At 39.4% G+C, this 19,798-nt stretch overlaps 1 protein-coding gene across 3 annotated transcripts in view; it reads right to left on the reverse strand.

Annotated features, from left to right (window-relative positions):
• The window catches only part of ipo7 (importin 7), a 50,229-nt gene that overhangs the window by 16,013 nt on the left and 14,418 nt on the right, over positions 1 to 19,798 (reverse strand). For all 3 annotated transcript variants that reach the window (XM_078415387.1, XM_078415386.1, XM_078415385.1), the window contains exons 6-19: positions 19,432 to 19,521; positions 18,808 to 18,902; positions 18,010 to 18,094; positions 16,329 to 16,463; positions 14,631 to 14,730; positions 12,964 to 13,040; positions 12,761 to 12,877; positions 12,089 to 12,178; positions 3,996 to 4,161; positions 2,160 to 2,320; positions 1,872 to 2,000; positions 1,632 to 1,698; positions 1,424 to 1,549; positions 515 to 612 (exon numbers count right to left, since the gene is read on the reverse strand). In XM_078415387.1, coding sequence (XP_078271513.1) covers positions 515 to 612; positions 1,424 to 1,549; positions 1,632 to 1,698; positions 1,872 to 2,000; positions 2,160 to 2,320; positions 3,996 to 4,161; positions 12,089 to 12,178; positions 12,761 to 12,877; positions 12,964 to 13,040; positions 14,631 to 14,730; positions 16,329 to 16,463; positions 18,010 to 18,094; positions 18,808 to 18,902; positions 19,432 to 19,521 — 1,536 coding nt within the window. The remainder of the gene's footprint in view (positions 1 to 514; positions 613 to 1,423; positions 1,550 to 1,631; positions 1,699 to 1,871; positions 2,001 to 2,159; positions 2,321 to 3,995; positions 4,162 to 12,088; positions 12,179 to 12,760; positions 12,878 to 12,963; positions 13,041 to 14,630; positions 14,731 to 16,328; positions 16,464 to 18,009; positions 18,095 to 18,807; positions 18,903 to 19,431; positions 19,522 to 19,798) is intronic.

Raw genomic sequence — 19,798 nt, forward strand, 5'->3', positions numbered from 1 at the left:
AAGAATAAATGCTCCTTGGGTTAATAAGACCAATAATGTTGTACCGACACAAATCCTTAAGACACCTGTTTAAGTGCTGTGTGAAACTAGTGGAAGGACATGGAAGCATGAGCAAGTCATACACACCTATATGGTATGAAATACAAATATGATTAAATCACTTAAAAATAACTTTATTCAATCTTGAAGCAGAACATAGCGCTATTTATCAAATGTAAAAGTAAGCCTGACTGGAAGAATGGAGTGTTTCAGTTCCAATGTCAAGATTGAAAGGTTATAGGTGCTTTGTGAAATAAGAGAAAGCCAGAAAACCTCTTGCAAATATTTGGGTTAACAGTAGAGACAACAGATTTATTCAAAGTTAGATTGCAGAGAAATAAATGAAAACAATGAATTAATTTGTTGTGGTCAGTTAATGCATGGCAAATTGTACTTCTAACAGCCCATTTCCAGAGTGCAATACCTATAATTCCACTTCAGAAAAATTATACTATTATGCCACAAAGTGACTCACCTTTTTACACATACTGTAAATCATTTCCAAGTATTTGGTGTCAGACAATAGTGTATCAGTGTCCACTGTTATATAATTGTGTAATAGTGGCATCATATCTGAAAAGATTAAAATAAAACTTCAAACAATTGAACTGGCTGAAGTTCATTAATGAATTTTCTTTCATTTGACATGTAACACCAAAAAGTATGGAGGGACATTTTAATGTACTTATGAAAGGGAAAAAAAGTAAAACACACTTCCATAAATGCAGAGCAGGTTAACAAGCACTGAAATGAATTTGTGTTTCATTTACTGATTTCATGTCCCAATTAACTATTTTAAGCGATTGAAAATAGATTTCTAAAATCTTACTGTTGTCGACCAGGAAGGAAAAAAACCACAAAATTGCATTTGAACTAACTTGGAAAGCATAATTTCATAATGCCTTAGTTTGACTGCCTCTAACCGAGACTGCTGTCCAAATGTAGCATTCCCATATGGGAAAGGGCACCTGCTGCCCATTGAATTACATATTTGTGTAATCAGATCTCCAAAATCATGTTGGCTTGACAGAAAAATAAACTGGAAATATGGGCTGATAAAATTTACACTACCAAAGTAGGTTTAACCAACAAAAATACTTCTAAGCAAGCATGTGAAAAACTCAGCACAAGCGAATGACCATCCCATTCTGTAAAGTTCAGTAAGACAACGGTAAAAACTGGGAAAAATGTAGCCATGTTTATTTCACCTCAGTTCATATAAGGCAAGTTATTTGACTAAACGTCTATGGTTTCAAATTACTGGACTACGAAATACTTGGAACTTATGGCATTTATTGTCTATTTTAGACTGATATATTTATTACATTTATTTTGAACACTGACGTCTTGTCCAACTTACAAATAAGTGGTGTTTTTTTCTTACCCGTATAATAATCAAAACCATCTTGCTGAAATACCTCAAACACAAGAGGCAAGAGCTGCCACATTTGTTGTGAGACTTGTTGACAAGTTAGACTGTGCGCCAAAGATAAGATTTCTTCATAAAATTCTGGAATTTAAATGAAGAACTCAGTATTTTATAAATGTGCAATCCAATGAACCGTGTTGTCACTCATTAAGGCAATACATACCTAACACATGTTGCTGCAAGACTGTTCCAATAACCTGCAAACAGATGCCTTCCAGCTGCTGTGTGATCTGAACAAAAATACAAAATTTTGAAACATTAGCTTTGTTCAGAAAGATACGAATAGAATTAAAACTACACCAAGGAGCAAATACTCCATTGAAGGATTAACTAGCCTATGTTCACATCAGACTACTGAGAAAGTTAAAGATTCCAATAAACCTCTACCACTTGAAGAACTAACCTCCTTGTGATCTTCCACAACACTCAGGAGAGTATCAATAGTATTAAGGATGCCCATTGCTGTTACTGCTTTATCATCACTGCCCTCTTCATCTGGGCCTGTCTGTATGACTTGATTAAATGTCATTGCCTAGAATAAAAAAAGGATCTTATCTTATTACAATTTTTTTACGTCACCAGCCAAAAAAAAATAGCTTGCTTTTAGTTCAGTTTTATCGTAACTGAGGCAAGCAAGTTACACAAAACAGTGAACACTTACAGGACAAAATTTTGCAGACAAACTGCTTACCAAATGCTGTGTCATTTCCACTGCAATGGGGGTAACCTCTTCACTATATTCACAGATCATTTTCTGAATCACATTGGTTAAGTCATCATTCTCAGTTTCTCTCACAATATGTAATAAGGCCTGCATCACAGGTCTAATAAAAGGTTTGATGTATTCCTTGGCTATAAAGGAAACCGATGTATAGTTTAGTTATTCTACAAAGAATGATTTGATGATAAACGGCAAAGATTTAAACATTTACGTTTCTTGTTAAACTTCACTGCACCTGATAAGAAAGATTATGCAAGCTGGTTCAAACAATCTCGCAGATGTATAATTTTCTTCTACGGCAATTTCAATCACAAACATTCTAAAGATAACCTCTCATCGGTGCTTCCATGCACTCCGCCAATGCAATGTCTGGTTAAGCTGCCCAATGTAAAATTAGGAAAAGAATCTGCACCACGATGAATCAGGTCATGGGATACGCCAAACACCAGGCAATGCCTACCCACAGATCGAAAAGCGGCAGTTTTTGGATTGCTGTCCGTTTTACATCCTACCCGGGTTTATTCTTCATTTCATAGCAGGTCAGTTAATATAACCCTTCTTGCCAGTTAAGAAAGCAGCGAGAAAATAAGTTGCATTTTAATCACATCTTCAACATCCTTAAAATGCAAAAGTATTAGTATCAATTTAGGAGGCAGTTTCCAATTAATTCACAAGTTTCAAGGAATTTCAAATTCACTCAATCATTGAAGCACGTAAAACTAGACAACATTTGTACCTGCTCAAGATTTCTGGGGAAAAATAGTAACCAGTAAAATTTTGGGGGAAAACAGTAACCCCCACAATTAAAATGTGGATTACGGAAATGACCTTGCATTTGGAAAAAATAAGGTTTGCCTTAATTGACAAACCAGATCTATTTTTAAAAAGATGGTCTCCATTTATTGAATTTTTAAAAAAGTAAATGGGTTTGTCACAAAACTAAAATTTAAAACTAAAGTTAAAACTTTAGGGTTGGATGTACAACTATACTCATTAACTCCCGGATCTATCCCCATAATCTTTATATTTGTAATTCTCTTTTTTCTTTGCTTTCTCTCTATTAGTTTATAGTCTTTTTTTTCCAGTCTCTTTTCATCTTTATTTTTTCTTTAAAAATTTAAAAATTGAAGCTATGTAAAAATTCTATAACCAGTTTGTCGTTTATTATTATTTGTACATATGCTTTAAATTAAAAAAAAAAAAAAGATTTCTGAATTCAATGTTTGAAATAATTAGAAAATGTTGCACTTGATGGTGCATTTACTGGGGAAAACAGTTTGTAAAAGCATTCAAATACAAAAAAAAAAATTCTCCCTCAGCATATTACCAGGACTCAAGAGCCTGAGCTACAGAGAGAGGTTGAGCAGGCTAGGACTTTATTCCTTGGAGCAGAGGATGATGAGGGGCGATCTTATAGAGGTATTCACGATCGTGAGAGGATAGATCGGGTAAATGCAGTTTTTTCCCCCAAAGAGAATCGAGAACCAGAGGACACAGGCTTAAGGAGATAGGGGAAAAAGATTCAATAGAATCCGAGGAGTAACTTTTTTTTTTAAAACACAAAAGGCGGTGTGTATATGGAACGAGCTGCCAGAAGTGGGTAGTTGAGGCAGGTACTATCTGAACGTTTAAGAGACATTTGGATAGGATAGGTTTAAAGGGTTATGGGCCAAGCGCAGGCAGATGGGGCAGCATGTTGGTCGGTGTGGGCAAGTTGGGCTGAATCACATACGACTCTATAACATCCTTCTCAAAAGGAATGCAATAAAACAAACATAAGGCTTCCCCACTGGCTTTGTTTATTACCTTTTTCCTGGTTGCTGATGAGAACCTGAAGAGCTATAGCTGCTTCCACTTTTACAGGCATTTCTTTATCTTCAATCAGGCATCTTCGGGTCAGCTCCAGCGCAGTTTGAAGATTCTGGTCATTCTTAAACTTAACCTCACAGAAATAATGAAGGACCCAACAAGCCTGGAATTACACAAATCAACAAGTTTATGCAATGGGTGTTACAGTACCCACCACTTAACTGCATTTGAAAATAGAAAATTCTCCTTTCTAAATCACATTTCTTGTTAATGTTAGCAGCAACCCTCCACTAGCAACCATGGATTAGGTCTCTTTGATATTCATATTTTAACAAGATTCCAGGAGTCGTACACTTGATATGGCCATGGTATTGAAAATGACAAATACCCTGTTATTTGTCCATTATAAACAACAGGCTATATTTTCTATAAGTAACACAAAGGAAATACTGCTAATGCTGCAAATGAGTGCTTTGGCACTAATGGCTCAACTTGCGCATTCCGATCAAAAGGCTCCATTCCATCTATGCTAGTCCCATCTGCCTGCGTTTGGCTCATATCCGGCTCATATTTCGCTGAGTATAGGTGTAAAGAGGTTCTTCTGCAGTTGTACAGGGCCCTGGTAATACCACATCTGGATTATTGTGTACAGTTTTGGTCTCCTAATTTGAGGAAGGACATCCTTGTAATTGAGATAGTGCAGCCTAGGTTCACGAGATTGATCCCTGGGATGGCGGGACTGTCATACGAGGAAAGATTGAAAAGACTAGGCTTGTATTCACTGGAGTTTAGAAGGATGAGAGGGGATTTTATAGAGACACATAAAATTATAAAAGGACTGGACAAGCTAGATGTAGGAAAAATGTTCCCAATGTTGGGGGAGTCCAAAACCAGGGGCCACAGTCTTAGAATAAAGGGGAGGCCATTTAAAACTGAGGTGAGGACCTTTTTTCACCCAGAGAGTTGTGAATTTGTGGAATTCTCTGCCACAGAGGGCAGTGGAGGCTAAATCACTGGATGAATTTACAAGAGAGATAGATAGAGCTCTGGGGGCTGGTGGAATCAAGGGATATGGGGAGAGGTTGGGCACAGGTTACTGATTGTGTATGATCAGCCATTATCACAATGAATGGTGGTGCTGGCTCAAAGGGCCAAATGGCCTCCTCCTGCACCTATTTACTATGTTTCTATCCCTCTTAATCCTCTCCAACCTATGTATCTATGCAAATGTATTTTAAATGCTGTTATGGTACCTACCTCTGTTACCTCCTCTTCCATATACCCATATACCCTGTATGTAGAAAAAAAGTGCTTCTCAGGTTCCTGTTAATTTTTTCCCCTCTCACCTTAACCCAATGCCCTCTGGTTCTTGATTCTCCTACTCTGGGCAAAAGACAATCTGTATTCACCCTACTCCCCATATGATTTGATATACCTCTACATAATCATCCCTCAACCTATTGCATTCCAAGAAATGCTCAACACAATAATCCAAATAAAAACTGAACACCATACTCCAAATGCCACCAACCAACATCTTTAACAACAATTACAAAATATTCCAACTTCTATGTTCAATACCCTAACCGATGAAGGCCAATGTACCGGAAGGCACCTTGACCACTCAAGCTATCCGTGACATCACTTTTGGTAATGATGTACCTGCACTCCTACTGCCCTCTGCTCTACAACGCGCCCCAGAGCCCTGGCATTCACTGTTATTGTCCTGTCCTGGTTTGACTTCCCAAAACATAATATCTCAAACTGTTTAGGTTGCAACATTTTCTACCTAGTGTCCCATATTTTGATAAATTTACCCACTTTAGCTTTGGTTAAAATGTTGCCACGAGTTTCTTCATGTTTTTCTAAATCCTGGCATGCCTTCTTCTGACTACTATCAACAGGCACAAGTCTGCAGTCGCATACCACCAGGTTCAAGAACATGTACTTTCCTACAATGATCAGTACAATTACTGCACATACCAAATCTTACCACATTAATGAAAACCCAGGGACCACCTCTGGCACTACCATGGACTTTGTTTTTTTTTTTGGTATTGCACAAACATCTTGCATAATTTGTCCCGCACTAAATTTGCACAGAATGCGTTTTTGTGTGACACTCCTGCAAGCAACATTTTAATTACCTCTACCTCACTGAACTTGTGCATATGATAATAATTTAAATTTGGTTTGAAAGAGAGCAGATTAAATAGTACTGCAGAGGGAGAAAAAGACAATTAAAGGGAGAGCAGCAGATGTCAGGTCCTTGGCACCTAGCCTGGCTCTGAGGAACAGCAGGGAAGGGCAAAGGCAGACAGTGCAGTTGATATAACATTTATTAGTTTGACGGACAGAGGGGAGATTCTGTGGCCATAAACAGTTCCAGGGTGACATGTTACCTCCCTGGTGTCAAGGTCTGAGCAGTTCCAGAACATTCTCAAGGTGGAGGGCAAGCACCCAGCAGTCACTGTGCATTTTGGCATAAATGGCAAAGGAAGGAAAAGGGATGAGGTCTTGCAGAGTGAATAGAGGGACATGGGCAAAAGGTTAAAAAGCAAGAACCTGAGGGTTGTAATCTCCATATTATTTCCAGTGCAACATACTAGTAAGGGTAGGAATAGGAAGATAGGACGGAAGAATGAATGGCTGAGGAGTTGGTGCAGGGATTCAGATTTTTGGACATGGGATCTCTTCTGGGGCAGAGATTACCTGTACAAGGAGGATGGGTTGCACCTGGAGGGCCAATGTCTATGCAGAGAGGTTCACTGGTGCTACTTGGGAGAATTTAAGCTAAAGTGGGAGGGAGGTAGGAACTGGAGTAGGGGGAAGGTAAACAAATGGAACTGATGGGAAGATAGAGGTTATGACCAGCAAGTCTCAAAAGGAAGAACAGGCAGGGAGAGTTAAGAAGTATGGCAAAACTGATGAGCTGGTGTTTTTATTGCAATGCACGGAATATCGTGAGTAAAACAGATTAACTTGAGAGCCTGAATCAGCACATGTAATTATGTTGTGGCCATTACGGAGAAGGTTGCGAGAAGGGACAGCTCAATGTACCATGGTTTCAGTGTTTAATACGTGATGGAGAGGGAAGCAAGAGGTGGTGTTGTCTTCCTGATATGGGGAAATGCTAGAGCAGCACACAGAGGGGACATACAGGAGGGTTTGACCACCAAGGCAATATGGGAAGAATTCAAAAAGATGAAAGGTGCAATCACACTAAAGGGATTATACTATAGGCCTTCCACAAACCAGTGGAGATAGAGGACCAGATATGTGCAGGAAGGAACTGCAGATGCTGGTTTATACCAAAGATAGACACAAAATGCTAAGGTAACTCAGCGGTTCAGGCAATGTAGGAAAATAACTGCAGATGCTGGTACAGATCGAAGGTATTTATTCACAAAATGCTGGAGTAACTCAGCAGGTCAGGCTGCATCTTAGGGGAGAAGACAGCGGGTCAGGCAACATCGCTGGGGAAAAAAAGAATAGGTGACGTTTCAGGTTGGAATAGATATGTGGACGGAAAATAAAGTTGCAAAAAGCAGTTGTTGAAGTGGCAAATATTCATTTCCCCAATGTTGACTCAGAGCTGTATCCAGAGGGTTTCTGATGTGCATAGGCCAACTCCAGGAGGGACCATACTGGTCCTAGTACTAAGAAACAAGCCTGAACAGGTGACTGGTGTTTCAGTGGAAGAATATTTTGAGAATAGCGATCACAACTCCATGTTATCACAAAATGCTGGAGTAACTCAGCGGGTCAGGCAGCATCTGAGGAGAGAAGGAATGGGTGACGTTTAGGGTCGAGACCCTTCTTCAGACTGATGTCAGGGGAGGGGGCGGGACAACAAAAGGATGTAGTTGGAGACAGGAAGACAGCGGGAGAACTGGGAAGGGGAAAGATAGGGACAGAGGAGTTATCTAAAGTTAGAGGAATCAATGTTCATACCGCTGGGGTGTAAGCTGCCCAAGCGAAATAGGAGATGCTGTTCCTCCAAATTGCGGTGGGCGTCACTATGACAATGGAGGAGGCCCATGACAGAAAGGTCAGACTGGGAGTGGGAGGGGGAGTTGAAGTGCTGAGCCACCGGGAGATCAGGTTGGTTAAGGCAGACTGAGCAAAGGTGTTGAACGAAACACAACTCCATGTTTTAAGATAATTGTGAATAAGGACGTCTGGACTTGAGGGAAGGCACCAAATTGGGCTGCTGCAAATTGCTGCATTATTTGGCAGAAGCTAAGGGGAATAAATTGTAAGCAGTTTGTTTTGGGCAAGTCCACATCTGACATGCGGCAGTTGCTTAAAAATCAGCTAGTTCAGGACCAGCATGTTCCAGTGAGGAAAGATAACGTTGGCAAGATAAGAGAACCTTGTATGACCAAAGAGGTTGAAAATCAAGGCTTTTATAAAAAAAACAAGAGTGTAATCACATAGAAGGTCAAAGGCTCAAGGATTGAGGACGTAATTTATGCTTGGAATCAGAGAATGTAGAAGGCATACTAAACAAACACTTTGCATCTGTATTCACGAAGGAGAAAGATATGGAGGATGGTGATATCAATGGGGGAAGAAATACTAAAATGCTGGGGCAATGAAAATCAAGGTGATGGTAGTGTGGGGTTCTTGAAGAGCACCAAGGTGGATAAGTCCCCATGGCTTGATGGGATCCGTCTCCAGTTATTGAAAGAGGCAAGAGAGGAAATTGCAGGGGGCTTGAAGATCTTTGTATCTTCTCTAGCCACAGTTGAGATCCCAGAAGACTGGAGAGAAGCCAATCTTCTTCCTTTAAGGGGAGTGGAGATAATTGAGGGAATTCTATGACAGTGAGCCTCACCTCAGCAGTAGGGAAGCTATTGGAGAGGATTCTTCTGGACAGGATTTACTCTCATTTGGAAGAGAATGGGATCATTAGACACATAGCATTGCCTGTGACAGGTCATGCCTCACAAACTTGGCTGAGGTTTTCCTTTGAGGTGGTAATGAAAGTGACCAATGGATATGGCAGGGCAGTCGATGTTGTCAACATGGACTTTGGTAAGGCATTTGATTTAAATCTTGCATTGCATGCATGCAGTTCTGGCTGCTCAAATACAGGAAAAATGTGGAGACTTTGCAGAGGTGCAGAAGAGGTTTCCCAGAAGCTGCCTGTAAGGAGAGGTTGGACAATTTTGGATTGTTTTCTCTGGAGCTCCAGAAGTTGAGGGGAGACCTGATAGAAGCATATAAAATTATAAGCTGCATTAATAGAGCCAGAACCTTTTTCCCAGGGTGGGAATGTCAAAGACTAGGTTTAAGGTGAGAGGGCCAAAATTTAAACATTATGTGCAGGACATTTTATTGTTAAACACAGAGTGGTGGGAGCCTGGAATATGCTGGTTGGGGTAGTGATGGATGCAGATAGGATAGGGGTATTTACAGGGCATTTAGATAGGCATATGGATATGTAGGGAATGGATCATGAACAGGCAGAGATTAGTTTAAATTAGTTTTACTTGGCATCGTTTTACATGGACATTGTGGGCTGAAGGGCCTCTTCCTGTGATGTGTTGTTCTATGTTCAATGTGGGCAGGTACTCAAAAGAGTACCAATGGTTGAACCAAAGGTTATGGAGGGGGAAAAAAAAGCCAAAGAGAGAGATTAAAAACAACTGCAGACAAGATGCATTCTTGGGATCTCATTTTCAGGGAAAGCCAAATTTCATATGAGATGTAGAGAAAATAGAACACAAATATTGTTCATTTAACTACTGAAAATCTCGTCAAAATGACGAGATTTGAATTTGACGAGATTTTAAATTGAATTTATTCAAATGATTTCCAGTTCTCTCTCAAAGCCCTGTTCCTAAATTCAAGTTATATATATTGCGTGGTAAATTTTATTTAATACTAGACAAAGTGGGCCCATTCCCACCCCCCCCCCATTCTCTCCTCCCCAGCCCCACTCTTACTCTCCCCCACCCCCCTTTCCCCACCACCCCTGCTGTCCCCCTCCCCAGTCCCACTCTCCCTCCCACCCCCTCTCTCCTCTTGCCACCCTCCCCACCCCCCCCCACTCTTACTCTCCCGGAGCGGCGGACTGCTGGAGACGGGCAGTGCGGCGGTGGCGGCCTGCTGGAGACGGGCAGTGCGGCGGCGGCTGTGACCTAGCCGAGCTGTGATTACTGGTGGCGGTTGTGGGGGAGAGAAGAGAGGGGGAAGAGGAGAGGGGAAGAGGAGAGAGGAGCGGGGAGAGAGAAACGAGGGGAGAGGGGAGCCCCTGATTGCGGGCGGGCAGCTCCACTAACGGCGTCCATCTTGTGTGTGCGAGTGAAGAGAGAGGCGGTGCGTGCGGTATGGTGACGCCATAGGCACAGCAGCGCTTGGAAAAAGGTCTTTAGAAATGAGATTGTTGGAAGTTTTAAACGTCTGTAAAATATGTAAAAATATAAGAGTGATTTAAATGAAATTGTTATAGGCACTGGCGGTGAGTGGCGATTAAGGTGGTGCAAAAATTGTGGCACTACGGTTGACGGTTTTGCCGAAATCACAGATAGATACGTATATTATATATAATATATATATATATATATGTATACACATACACACAAGATCTGAGTTTTAGTATAGTAATAGATAAACTCATTGCCTTCCAATTGTAGCAAGATTCTTTTCAAAATACTGAACTTATTTACAACTACACTGTCAGTTTATGGTTATGAAATAATCAGCAAGATTTTCCCACAAGGCATCCAATGACACCTGCTATTACACATACTTCATCCTTTAACTCAAAGAAAATATTTGTTCCCGGTGTTGAAAATAGAAGGTAGACACAAAATGCTGGAGTAACTCAGAGGGACAGGCAGCATCTCTGGAGAGAAGAAAATAGAATCTGGTAATGGTGTTGCAAACGAAAGGTTATTTGGTAGTAAGTAGGTAAAACAATTGGATCTCTCTAACCAATGAGATTTTACAGATAGGAGATAAACACTAGAAAAAAAATAATAAAGGGGCAAATTTTCGTCAACCCTGGTAAAGGCGGCATTATAGTAAAAGAAAAGAAGCTAAAAACATTACATCCAACTTTTTCTAAATACGGCACACAAAGAATTCAAAAGCCTGAAGGAGCAAGACTCAAACTTGAGAATTTCACGTCGAGATGCTGATTGGGAATAATGAAATTAATATTAAAACAGCCCGTATACATTTGTACTCACTGCAAAGACCTCAATCTGTTAATATTTTGATGATTGTGAAATGGTGAAAGCTGTGCATGAGAACTGTGACGTTCGTTTTTTTGTATCTAATTTCCTTTTGTTCCATACCCAAAGTTGCTGTACTCCCTATGCTTAAAGAATTCCAGGTGAAGTTAGCCTTAATTTGATAGAAATATCGACCTGATAACTTTCTTTTTACAACCAGGTTACCGAACATTCCCAATTTGTTTTGTGCCATAACTATGTCTCCGTCTTTCTTGCCCCATCAGCCATCCTTCTGATCCCCAATATCTGCGCAATTAAGAGTTGAATTATAAAAACAGTGAAAAGTTAGTCATATTTGCAAGCTCAAGCTCATTCAAAACAAGAGGAGCAAAAGGTTGTTGATCACCTTGACATGGTGTCATTAGCCCCAGTATCAGCAAGACATTGTGTCTTAATTCTCATTGATTCTTAAACCATGGGATTCACTAATCAGATATCACAATCTCTCCTGCAAGATATTAAAACAAGGGGCTGCCCAATTTTCAATGAAGCTGAATTTCAAGATTCATACCCAATAATGTTAAAACTCATCATAAAATTGCCGTATGTACAAAAGAAATTCAGAAAAGACAAGTTTCTTGCAAACCTGACCATCAGTTTCAAACTTAAATAATGAAAATAAATTGACACCACGTAGCAATAATTCATGTTAGCTAGTCTTTGAGGCCAAGATTCTGGTAACAGATGTGCCACATTCTTGGTCTAACCTCCCTTGGTTCTCATTTAAACGATTCAAAGAGGAACTGTGTCAAAACAGCAAGATAAATTAAATAAATCTTGGCTTGCCTTGACATCTAAGGCAATTACAAAAGTGTTGAAATTAGTCAAATTTGAGGAACTTACCCTTGCTCTCATGTAGCCCAGCTCACTGTTGAACAAGGGGAAGACATGGTTCTGTAACATGAATTCCATCTGATCTTTGTAAATCTTTTTCTGTTTCAGGAGCAAACAGAATATTAAACATTTTAATGAGACCAGGCACATAACACAGACATAGTAAAAAATGTATTTTTAAAACCATGACACAATGAATATTTTTTGGGGGGGAAATCAATTCATTGTAGACGGATGAGAATATGATCCAATTCCTTTTTGGTTTACATTTTTATAAGAGTAACAGCAGTAAACTATACATCTTCTCTCCAGAGAAACAAAAATGTTGATTACTTGATCTATGACAGACAAAAGCAGAAAGATTCCTCTTCAAACATTATCAGAGTCAAGAGCCATAGAGCACAAAAAGGCCTATCATGTCCACACCAACCAAGTTGGCACACTGGGCAAGTCCCATTTGCCTGCATTTGGCCCATAGCCCTTTAAACCCTTATCCATACCTGTTCAAATATAATTTAAAAGTGACATTACAGTTTTGCACATGGTCTTTAGTGTAATGTACAAAACTTGCCTTGCATTTTTAGTGCTAATTAGCAGAATACATTCTTTTTGTAAGAGACATTAGCACAGAAACCTGTCCACATAACATCAGCTCATCTTTATTAGTGGCACTGTAATCACCTTTAGTAGTACTTCTGCTAGGGAACCAATCATATGCAAGGCTCCATCTTTCTTCCGGGGATCAACCGTTGGTTCTGTAAGTATCTGGTAACAGAATCCCATTGATTTCTGCAACACCTGAAACAAAAAGATTATGGCAATTAAGGGGATCATTGCAAATGATAGGTGGCACCAATTTCAGATGACCATAACAAAATACTAACTTCTTTTCTCTTGCTGCATGCTGTGTACAATAACGTTTGAGCAGCTGTTGTTGGCGAGATGAAGTCTTCAAAGACATCTAAATAAAAAATAAATTCAATTATAATTAAATTCCAGCATCCTCTTAAAACATGTTTAAATACATGGATTTTAAATTCAAATAGCACCCAATCTCTTCATTACCAAATTTAGCCACACTAATGCTTTTTAAATACACTATATGATCAAAACTCAAACGGAACTATGCTTATACATCTTATATTTTGAAGATATTGTCCAAATATTAACTGCAAAAGACAATACTGGTCCATTAAACAGCTATATATATATATATATAAAATACAATATCAGGATAGAGTTGGAGGGCGAGAACATATATAGATATTCAAACAGTAAATACAGGCAGTTCTGCTTTAATGGCATTTCGAAAACGAGAATAGCATAAAACACAATGAATCAGGAAACACAAATTTGTATTAAATGGGCCGAATTGGTGTAAAGCACAATTTCAATTGGGAACTAGAGATCCACTCAAATTATTTTGGTAACTGACAACCAGAGAAAAAGCTCCCGGGATGAAAACTGTTTACATGCAACTTCCCCACAGTAATCAGACACCATTGTCTCTCAAGAACACAGTTGCTACTTCAACCACAGATGGTAATTGTAAACGACGAGTAATCACCTCTACTGACACTTGATAACAATGTAAAATGCAGCCTTTGTATTTTAACTTGCATAAAATGTCATTTAGTTTAGAAAATTCTGTTAAAAAAATTACTCTTATTGAGAGCCTGAAACATCACAGCCCCTCATTCTTTTTCCTGTTGACACAATTGTTTTTATGCTATTATTGCAGCTACCTGCAGTAAAAGGTCTTTGTGGCAACATATTTTCTAAAAAGCTGAATGGTAGTTTTATCATAGATCTCAGCTCACCAAACGTTTTAATTATTAAATGCCATTAAATTCTAATCTTTTTGGTTGCACAGGGGTTGTTGGCAAACAGCCAACAAAATATAACACATCACATTGAAAATCTTAAATTAAAAATGTTGGCGTATCAAAACGGATCACGCAACATCTCTGGATAGGTGATGATTTGGATCTCCTGTCCTGCGGGAAGCCTCCCACAGCCTTTTGTCTTCTCCCCCCACGACAATCAGTTTGAAGGAGGATCCCAACCCAATAACATGGCCAATCCATGTTCTCTAGAGATGCTGCCTGATGCGCAGTTACTCCAGCATTTTTTTTTTTTTTTTTTAAATAAACATTACCTGCTTGTGTCTACATATTAAAAATCTGTTGACCACAAAAATTAAACTACCCTGCTCGATCTGCAGAATTCAGCTATAAACATGAATGCGATCCGGCTGTTATACCTTATGTTCGAAGGGAACAGTCCTCTTAGATGAAAGATATCCATGAACAACAATACAAAATGAAACCATATCCACAATCACTTATGGTGATGATAGGAAAAACTACAAAAGATACAACCATAATGTCAACAATAACTTGGTCAATTGAAAATTTCAGATATCTGATGCAAAGGTTTTACTTTCAAAGAGGCTGTTTAACTTTCATTCAAGGTGTTCAATCTTTAAAAGGTGCCCCCGTTTCAATTTTGAGTAAACATTCCCTGAAGTGAAAATAAATAGCATCCCTACCAAATTTCATACGAATATACTCGTATGGATCCTCTTGCCAGAGTTCCTCATCTGCATCTGTATAGCACATCAATGGGAAGACAACATCCTGGATAACGCCCTATGAACAAAGTTTAAAATAGTTATTAAAATCAATTGATATGGAAAGCACTTAATAATTTCACGAATTTCCTTAAGATGGCAACTCTTGAAATACAGTGCAATATGAATGGGAACATTTAATATTTTCTTACACAAATGATCATCCATCAGGAGCCAAATTCATGACTGTCTCCTGAGCCAAGAATGCCACTCGTTGCAAATTCATTTTCATCACACCAAGTAGTCTCTCTCAAAATTATCCATGACTTCAATCAAGATAAATCTGATGTATTTTTTGCCCCCAAATACATTCTCCTGCCTCCCAGGAAAATCACATTAAAATTAGCAGATTTATGAAACTTCAACTGAGAAGTATATGTGAAAATTATTTGCTTTTTCTATTACCGCACCCAAAATTGAAACTGATTATCACGATGCTAAACTTAGCTTTTTGCAATGCTCCCACAATTCTCAACTCATTAAAATAATAAAAGTTGATGATATAGACATTGTAGAGGAATGGTATGAACATTGACTTCTCCAACTTTAGATAGTTCCTCTGTCCCTCTCTTCCCCTCCCCCGTCTTCCTGTCTCCCTATATCCTTTCTTTGTCCCGCCCCCCCCTGACATCAGTCTGAAGAAGGGTCTCAACCAGAAACGTCACCCATTCCTTCTCTCCAGAGATGCTGCCTGACCTGCTGAGTTACTCCAGCACTTTGCGATACCTTAGACATTGTAGAATTGGCCTCTGCGATTGAGTTTGGAATTTTGTGGGCTGGACAGGGGGTGAATGGAAGAAAGAGAAATGGAAGGGTGTAAAAAGAACAGAAAACCTAGTTCAGTGAGCCACCTCTGCTCACTATTTAGCTGGATTCAGAGCTATATAATAGAACAGAACAGCACCATGTTCATGGCGAACATGATGCCAGGTTAAGCTGATCTCTTTAGAACACAGTTGCTATTTCAACCACAGGTGGTCATTGAAATTGACGAGAAATCACTTCTACTGATACTTGTTTACTGTTTAATAATGTCTCAGAATAAAAGGAAGTACCTTTCAAAAGATGAGGAGGAATTTCAGAGGTGGTGAATCTATGGAATTCATTGCCACAGATGGCTGTGGAGGCCAAGTAACTTACAAACCTCTAAGTCTGAATTGTGGGAGGAAACCGGAGCAGCAGGAGAAAACCGATGCAGTTTTGTTACGGACAGCACCCATAGTCAGGATCAAACTCGGGTCTATCTTAGATGGGACACCTTGGCTAGAATAGACGATTTGGGCCAAAGGGCCCATTTCCGTATTGTATGACCCTACAAATTATGCAACCATAGTTCAAGAGTACGAACCAGATGCAGGTAAACCCCATGTAACAATGTATTGGGTGGCGGGGAAGGGGTTTGCTTTCCTTGAAAAGACTTGTCGCAATTTTGCGTAATGCAAACCCGTGTCATCTGCACATGCGTCAATGAACTCAGGTTGAACAAAAATATTTACTTTGGTTTGAAGACAGGATTAAAAAAAAACATATACAAAAACAATGATAATAATGTATTCAATTTAGTAACAGTTCGGAATCAATTAGAAAACTATTAAACCACAGCAGTATAACAAGCACCTGAATATGGGGCTTTAAATTCTTCCAAGTAACAGCGTGAGCAACCCCCTGGTTAATGTAGTTCAGAGTTTGCTGCAATATGCGAGGAGCTACATATTGTTTCTCTTTGTATTGATACAAAACTTTCAACAGCACCTGTAACAAGATACAATGATTTAAAGATCTCTATTATAGGAATTTTACTTGTAGAACAAATCTGAAATCACACGATCGACATATTCTAAAGATGTTACGACACAACCCCCCCCCAAATGACTCAAGAAAGCACTGAGGGAGTGCAATACAGATGCTCCCCGACTTACGACATTTTGACTTTGCGATGGTGCAAACGGCAGCGACCCGCAGCTCACTTCCGACCACGTGATCAGGGGTATTAAATACATTTTGACTTACGATATTCTTGGTTTACAATGGGTTTCTCGGAACGTAACCCCATCGTAAGTTGAGGAGCACCTGTAATGTAGTTGTCTTTCATAAGACACTAAACAGATGGTCCGACACGTGTATCAATTGACAATAATTTGAAGAAAACCTTAAGGTGCCTGGTGTCATTAGAACATAGTACAGTGCAGCACAGGAACAGGCCCTTCCACCCACAACATTTGTGCTGAACATGCCTAGCTGAACCAATCTCAACTGCCTACACATGATCCATATCCCTCTATACCCATCCATGTGCGTATCAAAAAGCCTCTTAAATGCCACCATCATCTTGGCTTCCACCACCACGACTGGCAATGCGTTCCAGGCCCCATCACCTTATGTAAAAAAAAACATGCCCTGCACATCTCCATTAAACTTTCCCCGTCTCACCTCATAGATATACCCTCTAGTGTTGGACATTTCCACCCTGGAAAAAAAGCTTCTGACTGTCACCCTATCTATGCCTCGCATAATTTTATATATTGCTATCAAGTCTCCACTCAATCTCAAACGTTCCAGAGAAAACAATCCATCCAATCTCTCTCTGTACTTGAAACCAAACAGCATTCTGATAAACCTCTTTTGCACTCTCTCCAATGCATCCACATTTTTCCTGCAATAGGGCAACCAGAACTACATGCGATACTCCTAATGCAGTCTGACCAAAGTCCTTTAGAGCTGTATCATAACATCCTGACTCTTATATTCAATGCCTCTAGCAATGAAGGCAAGCACACCAAATGCCTTCTTTACCACCCTATCTAGTTGTGCTGCCATTTTTAGTGAGCCATGAATTTGGATTCCAAGATCCTTCTGCACATTTATGCTGTTACGGGTCTTGCAATTAACTGTATAGTCGCTCCTTACATCCAACCTCCCAAAGTGCAACACTTCACACTTGTTCAGGGACTTATCCACCTTAATGTTCTTCAAGAGTCTCAGCACCACCTCATTCTCGACCTCAAACTGCCTCAGCATATTTATATCCTCCTTCCTTTCTTAAGCAAAAGAACAACATCGGCCACTCTCCAGTCTTCCAGGACCTCATCTGGCGCTAGAGAAGAAACAAAGATCCTTGTCAAGGCCCCCGCAATCTTCTCTCTTTCCAATCTGGAAACAGATTCTCCAGCAATCAATTGTAATACAAGACAATTTGAAAAAACCTCCTATCCCTCCCAATATAATGTGAAACACACAGGATAAAACATTAAAACTTAAAAGGTTAAGGCTTAGAAAAAGTATGAAAATAATACTTTACCTGCTGGATACTGACAGCATAACCTTTGAGGAATACTTCAGCAAATTCATTGTATTCTTTGGAAACGTTACCCGGACTTCCATATCTGGTGGATTTAAATCCATTTCAGTAGTTACTCATTGAAGAAAGCACCTTTGAAATAATCAATCTTGTTCTTTTGAATGTTGAATTATTGAGCTAGAAATAGGCCAAAATAGCCTCAAATTTGACTCTTGATCCTTATCCAGGGACACTCGTACTCACACTCCAGTGTGAACACAAGGCATTGACTGATTTGGCTCAGCTGTAATATCCCCAACATTTAACAATATCTGTAGGAAAGAACTGCAGATGCCGGTTTAAATCGAAGGTAGACACAAAATGCTGGAGTAACTCAGCGGATCAGGCGACACAAAATGCTGGCGTAACTTAGCGGGTTAACAATATCTTGTTGATCACAAATAATAGACACCCATGGTATTAAATGAAATCTCAGCTACATGAACATTCGGAACAAGGTGTGTTTTTTAAAATAAATTATGCAAAGTGCTGTAATTTGGAAAAGAAAACGAGCACAAACGCTCCCAGACCTACATCTGGGTTACGTCCTGCTGATCCTATCAAAGGTCGGATATTATGCAAGTCAGAAACAGAAGTGCTGCTGCGCACGTGTAAATGTACTATTTGATGAGGAGATCAATGGTCGTCAGTGGGCTTAAAAAATTACTTATGCAAGTGCGAGTTTACGCAAGTTGCCTATTATGCAAGTTGGGGTGTGCCTGGATGCTTAACATATTGCCCAAAGCAATGAAAACTCACCGCTCGAACAATCTGGCCAAGATGTGCAGCGCCCATTTTTTGCACTTCCACCAAGGAAGCTCAGGTCGATCATCTTCATCAACTTGAAGAGTTTCCTGAAAAAAAAAATTCAAGGAATACTTCAAAACATAGAATGCCCAACGTTGCAATAAGAAATAAGGAAAAATCATTTTAAATTGTTGCATTTTACTTGTATGAAACTAATTAACAGGGTTACTCAAAATTATGATTGTAAAAACAAAGAACTGCAGATGCTGGTTTATACCAAAGATGGACACAAAGTGCTGGAATAATTCGGCGTGTCAGGCAGCATCTCGGTTGGGACGCGGAACGTCACCCATCTTTTTCTCCAGTGATGCTGCCTGACCCGCTGAGTTACTCCAGCACTTTGTGTCTATCTTTAATCACAATTAAGTTTATTTCCCTTGCAACTTCACATTTCAAACTAATTATGACATCTATGTATGTCATGTAGGATTCAAATAATACCACTGGCTTATTCAAAACTTTGGAATTTAAACCCAATGAAAAGTTTCAATTTTAATTTCACTTCATCTTTACTCATCTACTCCTTAGTAAACAGCGATGAGAAGGAGAACAAAAACAAAAATGAGAATAACTTACAGGAGGAACATCCCTATCAACAACACTTTTCAGTATTTCCATCCATTCTGTAAGATTCTGTTGGTTTATCAGCTCCAACGGTAGAGTGTACTGTGAAAACAAAATAAAAAATTAAGTTGCAGATTCAATCGAATCATTCATTTCATTCTGCCTTATTTAAATAAGTTTACTTTCCTTTTTTTCATTCAAAACCATATTTTTTTTAACACAGGTGCTGGGGGTTGCAGATAATTACATTTATCAGAAACTCCACATGATTGGCCATACAAATATTGACCCTGAAAGAGACAAAGTCAGGGAAAGGCAAGGCCCCAAAATGTTAATGTTTTTCTCTCTCCACAGAATGCTGTTTGACCAGCGGGGTATT

The sequence above is a fragment of the Rhinoraja longicauda genome, chromosome 18 (genome assembly GCF_053455715.1).
Source record: "Rhinoraja longicauda isolate Sanriku21f chromosome 18, sRhiLon1.1, whole genome shotgun sequence".
Lineage (NCBI taxonomy): Eukaryota > Metazoa > Chordata > Chondrichthyes > Rajiformes > Arhynchobatidae > Rhinoraja > Rhinoraja longicauda.